The 22,737-nt window shown below is 31.2% G+C and overlaps 2 protein-coding genes across 2 annotated transcripts; one reads left to right on the top strand and one right to left on the bottom strand.

Annotated features, from left to right (window-relative positions):
* The first annotated feature begins 311 nt into the window (after positions 1-311).
* On the top strand, positions 312-2,327 carry LOC131660831 (protein arginine N-methyltransferase 2-like). The gene is made up of 3 exons (XM_058930179.1): positions 312-629; positions 720-1,115; positions 1,689-2,327. Exons 1-3 carry the CDS (start codon positions 356-358, stop codon positions 2,000-2,002), a joined length of 984 nt encoding a protein of 327 aa, XP_058786162.1. The 5' UTR covers positions 312-355; the 3' UTR covers positions 2,003-2,327.
* A 1,123-nt stretch (positions 2,328-3,450) lies between these two features.
* On the bottom strand, positions 3,451-6,109 carry LOC131660830 (subtilisin-like protease SBT1.7). Its single transcript, XM_058930178.1, has one exon. The coding sequence runs from the start codon at positions 5,988-5,990 to the stop codon at positions 3,687-3,689; it is 2,304 nt and encodes a 767-aa protein (XP_058786161.1). The 5' UTR covers positions 5,991-6,109; the 3' UTR covers positions 3,451-3,686.
* Between the last annotated feature and the right edge of the window lie 16,628 nt (positions 6,110-22,737).

Raw genomic sequence — 22,737 nt, 5'->3', positions numbered from 1 at the left:
GTGTTTATAAAGAAGCCAGTTTTTATGTTGATTACCTTGCGAATATCAGATATTCTTCTCGGTCTTATTATTGTTGGTTTCCTTTTGTTCATTCTGTTTTAGTTAAAGATTATCTCTTAAACAAGGCAGATATCCTTAAGCTTAGGCTCTGTAATTAAGGGTTCTTGGTTTGGTCCCCTTGTGTAATATGTTATCTTTCTTTTTTTTAATGATATTTCAAGTTTTAAAAAAAAATCATGGGGAGTGTTCACCTTCATTTTAACAATTTTGTCAAGAATAATTAACAATTTAAAATAAGAAATAAAAGAATAAGAAATGCTGAGGTTTCGGAGTTAGAACTTAGAACTGTCACAAAATGAAGGAACAAGAACTATGCGAGGCGGCGATTAAGGGTGAAACGGAGAAGGTAACGGCTCTTATTGACTCCGGCGCCGCCGACGTTACCTATTTTGACGGTGATGGTCTCACTCCTCTTATGCACGCTGCAAAGCACGGCCATGCACCCATCCTCAACCTCCTTCTCTCCGCCGGCGCTCCTTGGAACGCTCTTTCCCCTTCCAACTTATCCGCCGGTGATTTCGCAATGCAAGAAGGTCACCAAGAAGCCTATGAGCTTCTCCTCAACGCCGGTACCGAATTCAAACCACTCTTTATGCCTTTATTAATTAACACTGAGCCGAATTTTAAATTTGAAATTTCACTGTGTTGTGTGTATTTAGGGATTCGATCTGAATTAGTGTTGGGAACAATTGCTAGAAAGGAAAAGAAAGACACTGATTCTGGATATGATTATTTGGAAGATAGGGTGAGTTTTAGTGAAGATAAAGTTATGGATTCTGAAAGTAAAGCTGTGATGATGGCATGGGAGAAGCCGTTAATGGAGGCTCATGCTAAAGCTGTTTGTTTAGGAGGTGGTCATGTGCTCAATATTGGATTTGGAATGGGGCTTGTTGATACTGCTATACAGCAATATTCACCTGTGAAGCATACCATTGTTGAGGCTCATCCCGAGGTTTATGAACGCATGCTTCGCGATGGTTGGGGTGAGAAGGAAAATGTTAGGATTGTTTTTGGACGCTGGCAAGATGTTTTGTCTCAACTTGAAACATATGATGGTAATTGCTAACTCGTGTGTGCATAAAGTATAAATGTCAATGTTTAATTGCAGTGCTATTATTGATTGTGTATAATTGTTTTTAAGTGTGTGTTTGGGAGAGCTTTTGATAAAGTGATTTTGATTTTTGAATAGAATTAATTTTGTAAGATTGATTTGGTTATAATTGAGTTTGTTATTGAAGTGTTTATGTTTGGATGACTTAACTGTGAAAGCAAGTTCGATACAAAAAAGTATTGTTGATTTTCTAATCCAACATAATGGCTACTTTTAAGTTTTAAATACTTCTAATCAAACTAAGTATTGAAGGTAAAATCAGGTTTGCTTGACAGAGATCAATAACGCTTATTTGATGTTATTTTTTGCAGCAGAGATATTTGGAAATATGTGAAAGGTTTATGTGTTTTTCAGATTCTTTTCAAGAATATGTGTTTTACTTCTGGGAAAAACATTAGAGAGTTTTTTTTGTTGTTGTTTCTGTTTGTTTGGTTCTGATGTCTGGTTATTCGTAGGTAGAGAGTGCTTCTAAACTCTTTGACGTGGACCATTTGTTTTGATTTATTTTTGTTTTTAGGGATATTCTTTGACACCTATGGGGAGTACTACGATGATTTGAGAGAGTTCCACCAACAGCTCCCAGTATTGTTGAAACCGGGTGGAGTTTACTCTTTCTTCAATGGCCTATGTGGTGGTAATGCATTTTTCCATGTTGTTTACTGCCACTTGGTATCTCTTGAGCTTGAGAATTTGGGGTATTCCACACAATTAATTCCTTTGCCTGTTAAGGATTGCTTGGGGGAACAAGTTTGGGAAGGTGTTAAACACAGATACTGGCAGCTTGATACATACTATCTCCCTGTTTGTCAGTCTGCTGATGACTCTGAGTGATGTTTAGTTTTTGAATGTAGGGTCAGTTTTGATCACATTTTCAGAAAGAATATCAATGATGTTTAGTTTTTAATGTAGGGTGTGATTTTGATCACATTTTCAGAAAGGATATCAATGATGTTTAGTTTTTAATGTAGGGTGTGATTTTGATCACATTTTCAGAAAGGATATCAATGATGTTTAGTTTTTAATGTAGGGTGTGATTTTGATCACATTTTCAGAAAGATACTTACACATGATTTATTGTTGCTTGTGTAAGGTATTGTTTTGTAAGAGAACAAACATTGTCATATTGAAATCTTGAGCTTTATTTCAAAATTTCCTTTATTGGGTGTACTTTGAATTTAGAATTTATGAGCATATATAACTATGAAGAAAATAAATTATGAGCTTATAACCAACACAGGTCAAGAGAGTACATTATACTTTTGTGAAAACATTTTTCATTTCCAAAATATGTGTTCAATTTATCTCGCTAACAAGATACGATGCTAGTTAGAAACGATGTATTTTGAAAAATAATGAAAGTATTTTTTTTTTTGTTGACATTTTTATTGTTCCCAAAAAATATACAATTATTTACTTTAAGAGTATAGTAGTATTGTTTTTACTAGTAAATGACTCCTAAGATTCCCACATTAAAAGCTATAACTTGTCTTTCTTTAAAAGGAGTGAAAATTGAAATCAAATTTCATATTTTTCCTCTATTAAGCTGTTATGAGGTTGGGATGACAATCTAGCCATATAATCAATGGTGGGTTCTTATGCAAGTGCAATCATCCTATTTTACTGTATTTGTTGAAAGAAAGAAAAAACTGATATTTCTTTTTAGAACTGCTTCCAGTTTTCAGGTATGCTAGGTGTTCGAATTTATGACTCATCACATGCTCCTATGTCAGAGGTAAGCCGGGGGATACATTTAGAAAACCTTGCATCATGCATGTTAACCATATGGCCGATCCCAGGAACACAAACACACGACAATATTAGTTTGTATGCTATCGACCACTTAAACCACGAGTTCATCTGCTCTCTGTCTGGTAGAGTAGTTTGTAATCATGATTATAGCATTTCACTTAATTCATTGTTTTTTCAACCATTAGTGTTCCTGATTTGGTTAATGTCTATCATTGTTGCAAACTCTGATGAGGGTTGTATTCTTACTAAAACAAAAATGATAAATTATCTGAACTGAGGATTTCGCTAGTTGTATTAGTCCAAGCATTATCTGTTATCCACCGGGTAAACAAAAATCTCATTTATTACTGTCATAGCACTTCATTTTTTAGCTAATGCTTCATATTTTTCTTCCTTATTAGTACCAACCAACCACTAATTCTTTGACAAGAAATAGTGCAAATAATATGTTTGGTAAAATATCATACTGATGCCTACTATAGGTCAAACATTTGATAAATTCAACTGTGATGTAAGTTGTGCAAAGTGGGTAATCGGTAATATGAATTGCCATTCAATGCCATCACTCACATGTGTTCTTGCCCTTTTTTTTTTCTGTATAAAATTATTCTTTACATGGAATCACAGCAAAGAGACACAGATTCAGCTCTATTATATGCTTCTTTGCTGGACTAAAAACAGACTAGAGAAGAAAAATACGATTATTCTCATACTTGCGTAACATTCGCGACAGGTAATTCAGAATCAGGGACTTGAGATATAACTGTCAAGTCCAGCTGAAAGCAATGGGACTAGTGACCTTATGTTTCCCATCCGACCATTCCAGATTAGCAAAGCTGGTTGTACCAGAAGACATTGAATTGGACGTGAATGTAACAGTGTAGCTCTTCTTCTCGTACAATGTCTTGAAACTGAGTGTTTGTGGTTCAACCACAATCTTAATCAAAGGAGACTGTGATGACACTGAAACTTTATATGTTGATGAGGTCCCTACGTTAGTCAGAACCCTTTTATACTGGACAATGCTTGGCTTGTGAGAACCGCCTGAAGCTGAGTCAAATGAAACAGCAAAAGAAGGGTAATTGAGATCTTCCACTCTGTATTTAATCCTTTTGTCACATGTGAACTCTCTTCTTGCAACAAGCTTTATTTGAAATGAAGTGTAGTTCAAGGCACAGAGGAAGCTCAAGTAGTCATCTGCTGTAGTATCATACACAAGACCAGGATCAAGAGCAGCTACTGGATCCACATGCCCAGCACCATAGTCAAATGGTGTAGCAGGTTTCCCAGAAGCGATATCTTGTATGGTTTGCCCATTTTTGTAGGTTCTGTAGGATGTGGTCATGAGAGCAGACCTTATAGCTGCAGGACTCCATTCAGGATGAGCGCCCTTAATAAGAGCAGCTAGCCCACTTACATGGGGGCATGACATGGATGTGCCGGAGATGATGTTGAAGCTCACATGCCTTGTGTCATCAGACAAGCCAGTTGGTCCGGCTTTCCCAGACCATCCAGCTAGAATGTTGACTCCTGGAGCTATGAGGTCTGGTTTGAGTATTTTCGGCGTGAGTATATTTGGTCCTCTAGAACTGAAAGCAGCCACCACTGGGGATGGCTGAACCCCTAATTGGGTACCTCCGAATGCAATTTTAGCGGTTGGATTCCGAGCAGAAGAAACATACTTCTTTATTTCGCTGCTTGCTTTCTCTCCCAAAGCTGCTGCTGGGAGGAGATAGGAGTCAGCAACTAGCTCTTCACCATAATCTTGATTGTTTGCTAAAATCATCCCAATTCCTCCTGCACGCTTGACAACCAAACTCTTTTCGGCTCTAGGATTTCCTCCTCTGTCACATATCACTATTTTTCCTGAAACTTTACTAGGAATCAAACTACCTGTGGAACAGAGGTTATCACTAGAATCCGAATTCAGGCTAACATTAGCAGCATAAACAAGTGGCAGTAGAGAATCAGGTGGCAATTTTCCATTGTAAAGAGACACGCCATTGTATCTCTTCCCGTTTCCAAGGGTGATATAGGCAGGGAAATCACGGTCTATAGTTCCAGCTCCCACAGTGGTTAACCATGGCGCAACATTAGCCAAAGATGCTTGACTAGGTCCACTATTTCCTGCTGAACTGGATACTAGTATTCCATGTTCTATGGCTGCAAAAGTACCCATTGCCACACTGTCTTTGTAGTAGTCCGTTAAACCTCCACCAAGAGACATAGAAAGTATGTTGACACCGTCTTCGATGGCCTTGTCAATTGCAGCAACTATATCTGCTGTAAAGCACCCACCAAGCCAACACGCTTTGTAAGCAGCTACCCGAGCTTGTGTGGCCATGCCTTTTGCTGTCCCGGATGCAAAACCAAAGAGGCTTGCTCCCGCAACTGCAGAACCTGCTGCTGTAGTTGAGGTGTGGCTTCCATGTCCGTCATCATCCCTTGGTGACTTTGATTCTGTCTTTTCATCAATCGGTCCAAAAGTTGCCTCGTAGGCTTTCGCAAAAAACCTTGCTCCAACAAGTTTCTTGTTACACTTTGATGAGTTGAAGTTTTTACCTGTCTCACATTCCCCTTTCCAGCTACTACGAACTGGTCCAAGTCCAGTATCATCAAAACTTTTTAGTTCAGGCCATACACCTGTATCTATTACTCCAACAATCACCTCGCTTTGTTTTCCAGAGGAAACTAGAAAAGCCGTTGTTTTCTCCAATCCAAGGAACTCTGGTGTTCGAGTTGTGTGAAGCTCGTACCTTACTTCAGGGATAATCGAAAGAATTCCCGGTTGCTTTGTGAGTAAGTCTGCTTCTTCAACGGTTAGCCTCGTGGAGAATCCATGAGCTACATGTTTATAGGTATACAGCATCTCTGCAGTTTCTGATACTGATTTTAGCGACGAATCATACCATTGGATATGATCGTCAAAACTCGAGGGCATGTTGAACTTGTCCATGTGAACTATGTATGTCCTTTTAGGATGCTGTGTTTTCTTTTCTGCTATAGTATATCTTGCAGAGAAAACTAGCAGCAAAGCCATCAGAAGACACTTGAAAATCAGCATTTTCATTTTTAACTCTAGTGAGAGAATTCTAGGCTTTTTTGAAATTTGTATTTAGCTTCTTTTGAAATTGCTTCTGAATTGCAGGGATGGCTGGTATTTATATTGATTTGGATTATTGAGTCTGCAGTGATTGGGAGAATCTTGTCTTGTATTGCCAATGCATATTTCAAATGGGAACACAAAAATAGTGCTGTGACTGTGTCTATAAAATAATTAAAGTGGTGTTGTACCAATACACATTTTTTTCAGTGTAATTAGTATAAAAAAAATATATTATGGAATCTCATTAAGAGAAAAAAAGTGCTTTTTCTTAATTTTTTATTTGTATTTTATTTGCATTTTTTTCTTTCAAATCATAGTTTATATCTAAAGATAATGTACACAGATTCGGTGGATTAGCCACATCTCTACTATCATAATCCGATTTCAATGGAATTCCTCTTGTTCACTCACAAACTTTACATGTCACAATTCACACTCTTTGTTCACTAGTCTAATTACTAATACAATATTAAAGTTTCATTCAAAAGTTAATTAAAAATCTGTTCACTATCTTGTTTTTCTATACAAAATTATCAATGTCTTAGAGCTATAATTAATTTTTAAGGTGTCATAATATTTAAAACTATCTCCATATTTCAGAATTTCTCATAAATTGTTGAATATAAAAAAATCACTTTTTTATAATTTGTAAGAAGCAGACCCTTAATTTAAGTAATTGCAAAAACCATACAACAGTAACACTACATGGATAAAAAATATAGTTAAACCTAAATTTAATAAAATAAATTACAAACTTGATCAATGTAATAGTTTTAAAATAAAAAAATTAAATAGACATAGTTTAATTATTGGTAATAGCTTAGTATTGTAATCTTAAGGTATAGAGTTTAAATTATCTCGGGAATAGTTGTAAAATTGGCATGTGCTATTTTAATTAATAATTTTTTTTTCTATTTTTCAACTTAAAAATTAGTCCTTCTATTGCTTTTTAAGTGTCATTTTAAAATAAAACTCTTCAACCAACATAGTGGATTGTTAGAGTTAATTTTTCTACTATACTCTTATTTATTTATTTTTCTTTTTAAATAAATTCAATCATACACTCTCTTTTTCTAATAACTAATTAAAAAATGAGGTGGAGTCATTGAAAAAATAAGAGGACAATTGATAAATTATAACATTAAATTATAAAACGATATTTAAATAGAAAAAAAAAATTCTTCTAAAAAATGACACTTAAAAAGGATAATTTAATATAAAAAGATAAATTTTTTCAATTTAAAATAATCATATTTAAGACATGTCTCACACTAAATATTAATACATCTTTAGACTATAATTTAAATCTTAACTTGTAACGATGTAGGAGTCAGGTTTCTTCTGTTACACTTAACTTCAATAAAACACATGGAGAAAAAGAAAAAGAAAGAGTAAAATAGTTAATAATCCACCAAATAATTATATGAGATGCAATAATTATTTTTATAAATCATAACAAACAATAATACACAACACCAATCATGTTGTTACTTTAAAAAAAGAACTTTTTTTCAGTCCTTTTCATTTAATTTTAGCTTTAATTTTTGTTATATAGTGTAGTGTTAAGAATCACACATCTCAAATATAAAAATCACATGCAAATATATCAATTGAGTTATATTTACGTGACAACTCACATGATATTATGTAATAGTGGCCTACTTGGCAAAACTTTTTCTTGAAGTATATGAATATATATAAACATCATAACCAAAAAAATTTTAATGTAACTATGAAATTTAAGGGTAGTGTCCAATCAAAGAGAGCTTCAATGGGAACAAATGTCTTGCTTTTTTGACGATCAGTGATCTGGCATTGTGGAAATTGCTCACTCTTCCTTTTTCTACTTTAATTTAATGCTAATAAATGTTACTTCACCCAAAATATGGCACTAGTAATGCTCCACCAAAAATTTTAGTGGAAGAACCACTGATATATGAGGGCCCTTGATTAAAGATTTATTAGCATCTTTATTGATGAGTCATATATAAAATTAATGTCTTACTGGGATACTAAAATAGTCTCATAATACTTAAGAATTGATGTTAATACAAATTTATATAAAACTTTTAACTCTTCGAGCCATCTTTTATAAAGAAAAAAAGTTTAGCGGATTCTCACCCTAAAAACAAACAATATATATGTAGTAACAAATAAGAAGAAAAGAAAAAAAAAAGAAAAACTACTACCTTCCGAGAAAATATTGGTCATAATCCGGAGAAATATTCTTCTTGGACCCCTCTTTTATCGAAGATGAAGTGGTGTCTGTCTGGCTGAAAAAAATCGTTTTTTAAATTTGGGTGGTAGAATCACACTTTTGAAGTTCATTCTTAGTTCGCTATATTTTCATAATGTCTTTTTATAAAATGCCGGTTGGCGTGGCCAAGGAGTTTACTATGATGCAAAGTAATTTCCTTTGGAGAGGAGGGGTGGAAGATAACAAGAGAAGGATACATTAGGTGAGTTGGAAGAATGTTTGTCTTCCGATTTAAAAAGGTGGGCTTGGCATCAAAAATATCTCAGATTTCAATTTGGCTCTTCTTAATAAATGGAGATGGAGGATTTTAAAGGGGCAAGATTCACTTTGGTTTAAGTTGTTGAAAGTCCATTATGGTGATTTATCTATGAATAGCTTTTGCGGAGGTATGTTTCATTTCATGTCTTCTTCTTTTTCTTCTTCTTCCTTTTGGTGGAACGGTTTGTTTTCGGTTGGGAAAAGGTTGGACGATGATCCTACGGTGTCTCATTGTCGTTTCATAATGGGTAATGGGTACACGACCTCCTTTTGGGAGGCGAGATGGAGGGAGGAGTTTTGTTTAAAAGAGGAATTTCTGAAATCGTATTTGACGTCTTGTTTGAAAAAAATGTCGGTGGCGGGTATGGAATTGGGAGGGTGGGAGAGCGGTGTTTAGAAATGGGGGACGTGCGGCATCTCTTTAAATCATCTTACCGAAACGTCTTTTAGGTTGGCATATGATTCTTTCCGGCATTTTATAAACGGTTGCGATATATCTTTTGATGTGAAGGATGATATTAAATAGAATATTTTAGTGGATGGTGGTTTTTCTGTTGCTTCTTGTTACGGTCATTATGCCGGAAAGCTCATTCCGTTTGGTCCTTTTAATAAGAACGATGTAGCATTAGCTTTAATTTGGAAGTTGGAAGTGTCTTTCAAAATTAAAGTTTTTGGGTGGAGACTCTTTGTGAACAGACTCCTTACAAAGGATTTACTTTTGTATAGACGAGTTGTTTTGTCGACTGATAATATTAAATGTGTTTTTTGTGATATTGATCCGGAAAGTAGAGATCACTCTTTTTTTCAAGTGCAACATGGTGGAAGTGATTTGGAGAGAGGTGGCTATATGGATTGGGAAGTCTTTTGGGGGATTGGAAGATGAGTGCTTATTTTGTTTCATGGATCGGTATTCTTTTTGTAAAAAAAGAAGGTGAAAGAGGGAAAATTAGGAGTGGTGTGGTTAGCTATTGTTTGGATTCTTTGGTTAGCTAGGAATGGTAGTTGTTTTCGGAATGAAGGTTGAATGTGAATAATACGGTTTGGAGCATCAAAGCTTTGGTTTGGAAATTGTCGCTTATAGGAGAAATTACTCACCCCATTAGTAGTTTTTACGAATTTAATAAAGATCGTTTGTTATTCCTTTCGTAATTCTAATTGGTTTGTAATTTTCTTTTTTTATTAGCGGGTCCACCCCGTTCTATGTGTATTCACGTTTAGAAAATCCTTAGTTCTCTGTTCAATATAATCTTGCTTACCAAAAAAAAAAGGAGTTATATTAAATTATAAGTTTTTTATAATATCAACCACAAAATATTAATGCTATTTCTTTTTCTTAAATATTTTTCTTTGAATTCTTTAATTAATATTATTATTAAAATAGTTTATAAAATAATTCATAATTTTTCCATATATAATTAAGTATATATATGTAAAAGTAATAAATTTATATATAATAGAAAATAGACTATTAAACTTTAGTATGTAGTTTATTTGAAGCGTGAGATTTGCTACATCTCAAAATCACTATTAACGTATTTGTGAGATGCTTATGATTTTCTACAAGAATCTTTACAGTTTAGAAGATATAAGTCAATCAAATTCATATCAATATTCATATTTAGTCTTTTATTTTCATAGATAAATTGAGTATGTCAGAAAAAAAAATCAATGGAGGAAGTGAATGCTTGTTTCTCCCATGTAGCACATGGTTCAATGCAAGACTTATGGCAAATTTGTTGTCTATCATCAGCTTCACACAGACTTGTTCACCATGATCTTCACATCCTGCAATAAATTCACCATTCAAACAGCTTAACAAGCTGACAAAGCACCAACTATGTATTTAGCTTCACAGGTTGACAAGGCAACCACAGGTTGCTTCTTGGAGCACCAAGAAATGGGACTTCCTAGATACTTGAAGAAATATTCAAAAGTACTTCTTATGTCAACCATGTCTCCACACCAATCAGAGTATGAATAACATATACTCCCTCTGTCTCACAACAGGTGTCATTTTTCCAATTTTTATTTGTCTCAAATTATATGTCCATTTAGAATATCAATGTAATATTTATTATTTCTTTCCACTAACTTATCCTTATTTATTGTATTTTAATTCATTTAAGTACTCCACTACCTATTATTAATAAAGTTATTTTAGTAAACGAGACTCATTTTATCATTGAAATCAACATAATTAATCATTTTCTTAAAAAGTGTGAAAATCTCAAAGAGGACACCTATTGTGAGACGGAGGGAGTAATCTCTTATATCATAAACCTACTCATTATTCCAACTGCATAGTAGATGTCGGGTCTAGTGTTAGAGAGATATCTCAATGAGCCAACCAACTGTTTTAAAATTGTAGCATCAACATCATCACCCTCAACATCAGAAACCAACTTGTATTTGTTTCAGCAGGTGTGATTGCAAACTTATAATTTTTTTAACTCAAATCTCTTCAGAAGTTCAAGTTCATACTTCAGCTTATGCAAAATTATACCCTTCTCATAGTACAAAATCCCCATCCCTATAAAATATACCATGTTTCTTAGATCAGTCATCTCAAACTCATTCATCGTCACCTTCTTGAACTTGACTATCTCATCTAAACAGCTCCCTGTTAGCAATATGTCATTAACATAGAGACACATCGAAATCATATTCTTTCAGAGGTATGCTGAACATATACCCCATATTCTATATTACAAGGCTCTATGCAACTTATACATCATCTCTTCCTGATTCTTTTTCACAAATCCAGGAGATTGTGACACATAAACCTCCTCTTATAAATGACCATTTAGAAAAAAAGATTTCACATCTAAATGCATCAGAGGCCAATTTCTATTTACAGCTATAACAATCACCAATCTGATTGTTTCATGTGTAGCTACAGGAGGAAACACTTCAAAGTAGTTTAAACTAGATTACTGCAGAAATCCTCTAGCTATTAACCTTGCTTTGTGTTCGCCAATTGATCCACCTAGCTTTAGCTTTATCTTGAAAATCCATATGATACTAATGGCTTTCTTGTTCTTTGGAAGCTCAGCCAACTCCGAAGTCTTGTTTCTTTCTATAGTCTCAAGCTCTTCTTTCATGGCATTCAACCAACCTTTCTTCTTGATAGCTTCTTCAGTTTTAACTAGTTCACAATCTACTAACAGGGAACACTGAATGACTTCTCTTTCAGGGTTTCTCTTAGTATCTTGCAACATGTTTGCCCATTGATATATCTAGCTTTAGCTTTATCTTGAAAACCCATATGACACTAATGGCTTTCTTGTTCTTTAGAAGCTCAGTCAACTATGAAGTCTTGTTTCTTTATATAGCCTCAAGTTCTTCTTTCATGGCCTTCAGCCACACTTTCTTCTTGATAGCTTCTTCAATATTAACTGGTTTAGAATCTACTAACAGGGCACACTGAATGACTTCTATTTTAGAGTCTCTCTTAGTATCTTGCAACATGTCAAACTCTGCGAATCTTCTTAGTATTTGTCTAATTCTTTGTGGCCTCTGAACTTGTTCAGAATCTTCTTCAGTTGCTAGAACAATATAAGATGTTGGACTACCTTCAAAAGTTCCACCTTTAGAGGTATAACCATCGTCAGAGGTTAGATTACCACAAGAGTCTGGATCATCATCAGAATCAGGATCAGAATCAGTTTCACCTTCAGAGTCTCCTTCAGCTTCAGAGTTACCTTCAGACTCTGAATCATCTTCAGAGGCAAAATCCCTTTTAGAGGCAGATTCTCCTTCAGAAGTTATCTCGGATGTCAACATTGCACCATAGTTAGCTTGAGACTTGCTCCAGTCCCACACTTCAGCTTCCTTCATAATGACATCTCTGTTGACTTTAACTTTATTAGTGACTGGACAATAAAACTTATAAGCACATGTACTGTGGTACCTAATCAGCAACATTACTTTGCCTATATCATCCAGCTTCTTTCTAATAGAACCTGGAACATGTTTATAACAAACAAAACCAAATACTCTACAATGACTCACACATTGCTTATCTCTAGTCCATTTCTCAAAAGGAACAATTTCCTTCAGCTTCTTGGTTAGACACCTGTTGAGCACATGTGTTGCAGTGGCAACAACTTCACCCCCATAAGGTGTGAGAGCTTCTTCTTTTTCGGCATACTCATTGTCATATCAAGCAAAGTTTTATTTCTTCTTTCAGCGAGACCATTGTGTCAAGGAGTGTACGGAGCAGTAATCTCATACTCAATTCCATTCTTATCTCAGTACTTCTTGAACTTTATAGTGTTATACTTACCTTTACCATTAGTTCTTAAAACTTTTAGCTTCTGACCATTCTGTTTTTTAGCCTTCACTTTGAACTTTTAAAACTCAGGAAACACCTTATGCATAAACTTGATGAGTGCTACCCATGTCACTCTTATGAATGCATCAACAAAAGACATAAATACTTGTTTCCTTCAAGTGAAGGTACTTCAAATGGCCCACATACATCAGAATGCACTACTCCCAAAACATGTTTTACTCTTGGAGCCACTTCTGATGCAAATAGAAATCTAGGTTGCTTACCTTTCATGCATATCTCACATGACTTCTCAGGCTTCACAGTCTTAGGAATCTAATGTACCTGTTTCTTAGAACTCAGATGCCCTAAGCTTCTCAAGTTCTTATGCGTTAATCTCTTGTGCCACGGCTCACTCTCACCTTTAGCACCTTCTACACTAAGGTATTTAGTTTTAGTTGTCTTCATATTCACCTTGAATGTTCTGTTGCTTCCCTACTTGTATTGCATAATCAGCTTCTGATCAAAATCGTGCAACTTCAAGAAATTATCCTTCATAGTTACCGAGAAAACTTTCTCAATTAGTTGACTTACACTCATCAGATTTCTCTTCATACCAGGAACATACCAAACATTCTTAATCAGAACAATTTTTCCATCATTCACTTTGACTTTGACATTTCCCATTCCGTCAACATTAAGGTACTTATCATCGGCACATATGATCTTTGTCCTCTTTCTAGAGTCAAAATCCATTAGCCATTTTTGGTTTCCAGTTAAATGATTTGAGAAGCCAGTGTCCATATACCACCAGTCTACCAAATATCCATCATCAGATTCAGAAGCCCTTAGAAAAATGACCAAACCTATTGCAGTTGTAACACGAAACCTTTCTCTTGTCACACTTCTCCTTTCCCTTCTGATGTTTCTTCTCATAAGAGTTGGGGGCTTCTGACCTGAGAACCACCATGTCTCTTCTTGGCCTCTGACCAAGACTGTTTATGGTTCTTCTTACCTGAAGACGCTTTCAGAGTCTGCTCTACCACTCTTTTAGAGTTTCTCTTAGTCAAACACATCTCTTATACCTCTAGACTTCTCTGCAGCTCTTCAATTCTCATGGTGTTGAGATTCTTAGAATGTTCAATTGCTACAACAATGTAATCAAACTGAGTTGTAAGGGGTATGAGTACCTTCTCAATAATAACTTGTTTAGAGATCGTTTCTCCGCGGGCCTTCATCTTATTGGTGACCACAATCACTCTAGAGAAGTAATCGGGTACCTTATCATTGTTCTTCATATTGAGATTTTCATGCAGCTTACGTACACTCTAAAGCTTCACCTTCTTCACTAATTCATCATCGTTGTAGCACCTCACCAGGGTGTCTCATGCAACCTTCTCTGTCCTTGAATCACCGATCTTCTCAAACACATTCATATATACACACTAATGGATACAGAACAACGCCTTTTGATCCTTCAACCTCAGCTATCTTTGCGTGTTTCTTTGCGCTTCGTTGCATCCGCTACAACCACCGTGTAACCGTCATTGATGTGATCAAGAACATCTGGAGCTCCAAACAACGCACACACCTGAATCATCCACCAATTCCAGCTCTTTTCATCAAATACTAGACGCTTTGTGTTCAAGATACCGTTTCCATCGTTCATCTTCAATCTTGTACAAATCAATAAATTCTCACAAACACTCGTGTTTCCCAATCCTGCAGAATCAAGAAATGTGGTTATGTTTGATTTCGATCATAAATTCAATGTGAATTCAAGAAACAAAATCAATCACACGCCTCACATACACTCGTGTTTCCCTTTCCTGAATCAGAACTGGAGCTCTAGATACCAATTGTTGGAGTTAAACCTCCATTGATGCACAACAATTGAGAAGATGAAGATGAAGATGAGAAAGAATTACAAAGAGAGAAAACGAGAGAGTAACAAACTTGTAACTAACTTTCTCTCAATTGAAAAATGGTTACAAACTGAAAATTGAGTTTCAATATTTATACAACCAAACATAAATACAACCGAAATGAAAACCAAATTCAAGTGCAAATTCAAGCTAAAATGAAATTGAATCTGAATTACTTCTGACGGGGATATTATTTATTCTTCAATCTTTGATTTTGTAAAAAAATAAAAATTAAACTAAGAGGCTATTACAAATGTTAACAACACTCAATTAACTCTTATTTCTAAATATGTTAATCTTTCAAAAGCCTATGACATCCAACCAATAACTCTTTCTAATGGGATCAACAAGATTGTAATAAAAACCATCTCAAAGGAAGTGACACCTAATATTATTTTGTATTAACAAAATAGCTTCATAGATGGGAAAAATGTTGTTGGCAACACTATTATCCTACAAGGGGTCATTCATGCCATGCAATCTACCAAAGAAAAATATTGTTTTATAGTGAGTAAGTTAGATCTTGTTAAAGCCTGGGATAGATTAGAGCGACTTTTTATCAAAGAATGTTTTGGTTTGATCTCTCTTATGTCTCAAATATCAATTTTATTGTGGTTTGCATTTCTCCTTTCATAATGAACATTGATTGGCATGGTAAACCCTCTTAAGAATTTTCACCCACTCATGTCTCGGGCAAAGATATCTTATGTCTCCTTAATTTTATGTGCTTGTTATGGAAAGATTCGGCAATTGTATCCTTAATGATGTTTGGGATGATACACAAAATCCTCTCAAGTTTAGTTGTTGGGGATCTTATGTATCTCATTTGAAGTATGGTGATGACTAGGGTCGGTCTTTACTTTTTAGAGGTCCAAGTCAAATTATAAAAATGGACCCCTAATAAAAAACAGATCAATTAATCTTGAATTTTGATTTTTCCTTTTTTGGATTACATTTTTCCCTTTTGTTTGAGAGAGAGATAGAAGAAGGTCGTTGTGTCAAACGCAAAGAGGAAGGGTGATCGTTGTGGTTGTCACCGGTCGTCACGACCGAATCTTGTCATTGTTTATTCCATTGTTATGCATTATTCTTCTTCTTGATAGATGTGCTTTTTTACTTTTAAATTTTTTATTTTATTTTTTAAGTGTTTTTTTACTTTTAATTTTTTATTTCAAAATTTCTAATAGTAATAGATTATAAGTTTAGAATTTAGATTGATAGATAATTAGTAAATAGTCAGAAATTGAGATTCAAATTTTTTGTAGAATTAGAATTTGGTATTAACGAAAAAGTTAACATTTTTATTGGTGGATAATTAATATAGTAAAATGATTTTTTTTTAGAGTTAGAATATAAATTGATGAATAATCATAAATAGTGAGAAATACATTTTAATTTTTTAATAAGTCATTAATTATTTAATAGGAATATAGAATCATAGATTATTATTGGTCACATTTAGAAAGAAATAAAAAATAAAACTTCCTAACGATTAAAATCACAATTAAATATTATCCACATGCACAATTATAGTTTAAGAATCTTAATTGTTAAAATAGTTTGTCTAAAAGAATAAAAAATTTTTACCGAAAATAACTATTTCATATTGCTAAACCACAAAAAAGATTTTAAAATTAAGATGAAGGAAATTAAACCAATTAAAAACTTTATAACAATTAAATGGAACTTAAATATTGTTAGTTTGGTTATATTCGGAAAAAATCATAAGTGGAAGAAGGAAATTAATCAAAAATATAATAATCTAATTAGTATGGTTATATCAGGACAAAATCATGTGTATTATATAGTTCTAGAAATTTGACGATTTAAATTATTGCAAAATTTGTATATTTCAATCTTCACTATGAAATTGTTATTTATAGAGGCCGATAAACTTTCAAATTGCAAGACCGGCAAACTTATGTCACTAGTACAAAAATATTAATTTACACCCGTTTTTTAGTAAATTTACACCCATTATTTTTAATAAAAATCGGGTGTATATCCACAGGGTGAGAAATGTCTAACGAATTTACACCCGTTATTTTAAATAAAAATCGGGTGTAATTGGACGTAATTACGTTTTTAATTACACCCTGTTTTAATAAAAATCCGGTGTAATTGGACGTAATTATGTTTTTAATTACACCCTGTTTTAATAAAAATTGGGTGTAATTGGACGTAATTACGTTTTTAATTACACCCTGTTTTAATAAAAAAAAAGAAGGTGTAATTGGGCATAATTACATTTTTAATTACACTCTGTTTTAATAAAAATCAGGTGTAATTGGGCGTAATTACGTTTTAATTACACCCTGTTTTAATAAAAATCAGGTGTAATTGGGCATAATTACGTTTTTAATTACACCTTATTTTAATAAAAATCGGGTGTAAATACGCCATTTATGAATGAACAATTATATTATATTTAAATCTATTTACACCCTATTTCATATACACCATTTAGTTATATTTCATTTTCAGTCATAATATTTCAAATACTATAAAATCATACACATAAAAATCATATTTTAACTAAGTCATAATATTTTTAATATTAACCAAAAAATATACAAAATCATGTACAGTCATAATATTTCAAGTACTATAAAATCATACACATAAATATCATATTTTAACTAAGTCATAACACTTTCTTCATATATAAGTTTTTTTCTTCTTCTTTAGCTTTTGTTTTGGCAACATTTCTATGTCTTTATCCTCTTCAACCATTTGCATTTGATCTCGTAGATTTTGCTCCTCAACCTTTTTATTTTCAACCAGTTGCAAAAATATTTTAGCCCAAAGTTGCCCAAAGATATCTGAAATGTTGAAACAAATATTAATTTATAAATGATACATAGAAAAAAATAATTAAAAATAGAATAAGATACTTTCACGAAGTCCTTTAATTTTGTTTCTAATTGTAAAAGTTCATCAGCAACAACATTGTTAGCTTATTGAAGCACACAACAACAGACAATCACAAGCATACAGAAAGGGCACATAAAAGCCTCTGAACTTCTTGTATCTGCAACAACCTGAATTTCTTCAACACTTCATTTAATATAATATTCATTTATTCGAATAGAATTTCCCAGATCGATGAAAATTTGGGAACGAAAACGAAGATTGAACCAATTTGATTTTATTTTAACAAAAAAAATGAAAAATGATATGTTAATTCTCTCTTCTTCGTCGTTTTGGATACCTCCGATTTGGTGTGCAATGGTTTTAGATGCTTCCTCCATTTTTTTGTGCTAGATTGTTCGCAGTGCTGAAAAATGGGTTTGGTGAAATGCATGCGCGATGGGTTTAGTGAAAGAGTTTTAGTATATTTTATTCATCTAATAAATTTAAACCCATTAATATTCCCTCATTAATTTCATAATATTCATAATATTCACTTAACTAGTTATTAAGAATAATATTTTGAGTTATAAAATAAATATTTTTTTTAAATCTATTTAAATTTATGCTCGATTTTTAATTTAATGGGAGTAATTGAGATTTAAATATAATAATATTTTTAATTTACGCCCGTTTTTAAAAAATAGGGTGTAATTTTCACATGATCAATCATAAACTTATACTTTATTTACAAAAGTGCCACCATGTTTCTTATTTACACCCGTTTTTCATATATCGGGTGTAAATTTTAAAATTATATTGTTCATTTTCCACTAGTGTGTGCATCTTTATTATAACACCAATAAACAACATATATTAAAATAATTATGAGTATAAAATATTAAAATAATAATTACAACTTATACTAAAGAAAAAAATAAGAATTTATATCCAAATGAAAGCATATGTACTACCATTATAGAATTGTGAAGAGAGAAAGGAAGGAAATTAAACTAAAAAATATATAAATTAATTTAAAAAATTAAATTATATGAACTAAAGCATATGTTTTGGATTCTTACCAAAAAAAACATATGTTTTGGATTAGATAAAGATTTAAAAAAAAAGTTCTCTTTTTGAATCGGTGTTAAATAGTTCACCATTTATCTCATGCTTTATCATGTTATACATCAAGATCTAAAACATATGCGTGAGGAGAAAAAGTGGGAGAAATTTATCTATTTAATGATGAAAGTGAGACAAATTAATCGGTTTAAGAATAATAAAATAATAGTAGTATTATGGGAGGTAATCAAGTATCACAATATCTAGATTGAATTTATAACGGAAACACAACTATTAAATTTAATTTATACCTGTGTGATTGGATTTATGATTTAAATTTTCATTGAATCGACTGTTTTATGAAACTCTTCCTTCTCTAAGTATTAATTTTTGCAATAATTAAAAAAAATAAAGTTGAAAAAATATAAATAATATTTGTACCAAAAATAAATTGTAACTAATATACAATATAATTATGATAACATTAAAAACTAAAAACAAAAAATTAAATATATTAGTAATTACTATTGAAACACAATTTTCAACAAAATAAATTGAGTAAATATAAAATTATTTGTTAGTTTATAAATTTTAAATTACTTCATTTTTCAAAAGTATTTGAAAAAAGGTTATTGAAAATTTTATTGATAGTACGCAAAAATAATATTATTTGTAAATTTTAAAAATAAAAATAAAATTGATAATAAAAAATTAATCAATTAGATCAAAATCTCCTTTTATAACATTGTCTCTTTTATTTTATCATTCAGAAATCCAAATTCTCTAATTTATTTACTAATAACACCTATATTTAAATATGATAATGTAATCAATAAAGATTATCACTTACCTAGATAACTTTTTTATTTTAAATTAAGTCAAAAAAAAATTAAATTATGACATTTACAATTTACAAACTCATAAAAATAATTTGGTTGTTTTTACAAATTAACAGAATAGAAACTCATAAAGATAAAATCATCATTATAGTGTATTAATTACAATTTAGTAATTATTAAAATAAAATTCATTTTTTATTTTTTATTTATATATTATCATCATTGTAGTGTATTAGTTATAATTTTAGTGATTATTAAAATGAAATTCATTTTTAATTTTTTGATTTAAAGTTAAGAGAATGGAAAATTTTATAAAGAAAATATAATTATATCAATTTTAGTAATATTTTTATTTTTTAATTTTATATATTATCCTTATAGTAGTGTAGTAGTTACAATTTTATTGATTATTAAAATAAAATTTCTATTTTACTTTTTATTTTTTGAATTAAAGTTAATAGAAAGAAGAGTTTTACAAAGAAAATATAATTATATAAATTTTAGTGATTATTTTTTATTTGGAAAATTTTGTAAGATTATTACATCAACTTCTAGCTAGAATTTTGTTTAAGATTGTACTTATCACAACCTTAAATTATTAAATAATATTTATGAAGCATTAATATAATTAAATAATTCTTATACAAATTAGAAGCATATAAAAAGCAGAAGCTAAATAATACTTATACATATTGAAACTGTATTAAAAATGGGAGTTAATTCACCACTCGAACGTGAACCTAAGTACTTAGTTATTAATTAAACTTCTTTAAATCTTGACTAATTAAACAATAATCCTAACACTATAATTGTTACATTTATTGTCCAAAATTCTAATAAGTACCTTAGAAATTAAATTCTATGTACACTTTCTCTAACATTTTTAATGTCCAATATAAAAAATCTGGATACTATGATTAAAAATATGCAAATATTACTTAATACATCAACTAATTATGTGACAATGATTTATGAGTCTTCACCCTTTCTACTAAAACACATACTTCTTAGTTTGTATCAACTTCCATTATACTTCTATGACCTCTCAATGACAATTTGATTGCATTTTGAACATTATAAATTTGAGTAATATGTCAATTGTCCTTGTTTCTATCTTTTGAAGAATTCAATCTGTATGGTGCAAATGCAGTACTTTTGTCAATAAAGTCATATTGTCAATTAAATTGACGTGTGAAATTCGTTTGTGGGTCACTTCATCCTTCAACAGCTTTGTTCTAAATATGAACTAGAAAATCACATTTACTCCTTTCATACACTAGTTTTGTTTTAATCTTTCTTCTTTTTCTCATCTTAGCATCAAGATTTGAAATAATAAAAATCGTACTAATTTTATATAATTTCTCGTAAATACTTCGGTCAGATTCTCACGTAACAACTTTTTTCTATTGCTGTATAAATATATAATGTATCAAAGTAAATTACAAATAAATAACTAAAAATTGAAAGTTTTATATAATGTGAAGATCTACTTTTAAATAACTTCCACTTTCATATAACACAAAACTTCCACTTGAAAATAAGAATTAAATGTATGACAATTTAAAACTTCCAGTTTGATTATCAAGGTTTTCATTCATTTAAAACTTATTTTTTCTTTAAATCTTTCTGAAAAAGGGGTTATGTAAGGCATGGTTTTGGTATGGCTTATTGAAAATCAAAAAACTGAACCGTACGTACATAATCATATCATAATAACTGTTTTTATAAACTAAGGCGAACCGATCAAGGATTTTTAGCTTTTTTTTTTAAATGATTTTTGTAGTGTTACTAAATTTTGTGAAAAAATTTTTGCAAAGAAACTTTTTATAAAAGCTTCAAATGAAAATTTTGTTTGAATAGTTATTCTTAAAATGTGATTTTAGGTATTTCATCTAGTTATGGGGAAAAAATTTGGATATCAAAATTTCAAAAAATCTGTTAATTTTGAAGCTATTTTAAATAGATTTTCATAAAAATCATTTTTAAAATACAACTTTTTAAAAAAATTATGATTTTGAGTAAGTTTTGGTCTTCAATTATGTATGTTTATGTTATTAGATGTCAAAATTAGTGTTTCATTTTAGAAAAAACGAATATAAAAAAATTTGTAATATTTTAAAAAACGGTTTTGGAAAATCTATTTTCAAAAATACAAAAAATCCATTTTTTTAAAGTTGAAACAAACTAGTCCTAAATTTATTTAAAGAACTGAATCAAACAATTGATACGTATGTGATACCGATTATGAATTTCATACCGTACAAAAGCATTAGTAAATTATTTTTTTAAGAGATTATGGATGACTTATATTTTTTAAAACTTTTGTTGATAAAAAATCATTTAAAACTATTTTTTTACATAACTTGTATCATTAAAATTCAAATTCAAATCACAAAATTAAATGTTACTCCTATTTCTTCGTAAAATAAAAAATATACACTTTTTCATGGAAACAAGTTAAATGTTATTTCATTATTATTATTGAAAACCATTATTATGACATTTTACTTTCAATTTGTCTCAAAATTTATTCTGTTCATTGCCTGTTACTAGTCCAAGAGATTTAAAAGTTCTATGCATGCTAAAATATCTCATGACTTCTTTGAGTTGAATATTAATGCACATGAAAAATCTTTGAGTTGAATATTAATGCAATTTTTACATAATTGATTGAATCTTCAGTTTTTTTTAAACTTATCATGCACTTAAAAAATCAAATTTTATTAATGGTTAAAAAGTTAATTTCTTAAAAAAACAATTTTTATTTTAAAATAAATTTAATAATAAATAATACCAGTTTTAACATAGCCAAAGTTTGAACATAAACCAGTAATACCATCTAATATGGTTAGTTAATTGCAATTCAGTTCGAGATCAATTAACTATAGTTCAGTTATCGAACTATTAAATAGATTATGATTCGATTTATTAACTAAAAAAGATTCAATTATTTATCAACGGTTCAGTTTGATTATGTGGTTCAGTTTAGTTCTATTGATTTTTTGAGTCATGTGATTTTTTAAAGTTATTTTTGTAAGAAAAGATATTTTTGAAGATATTATAAGTAGGAGAGGGGGAGTACATGTCTAATTGAGAGTATGAATGAAGTAAATTTGTTTGCTGGGATCATAGGCACGGCTCTTTTTGTCCATAATAAGTGATTAATTTGACATTTTCATACCTTTAAGAAATGCAAAAAATAAAAATAAATAATTTAACTACAAATGCTAGTGTATTCACTATTATT

The sequence above is a fragment of the Vicia villosa genome, linkage group LG3, assembly GCF_029867415.1.
Source record: "Vicia villosa cultivar HV-30 ecotype Madison, WI linkage group LG3, Vvil1.0, whole genome shotgun sequence".
Taxonomy (NCBI): Eukaryota; Viridiplantae; Streptophyta; class Magnoliopsida; order Fabales; family Fabaceae; genus Vicia; species Vicia villosa.
Note: the sequence above shows the minus strand (reverse complement) of the source record. Positions and strands in the feature narration are given on the sequence as shown.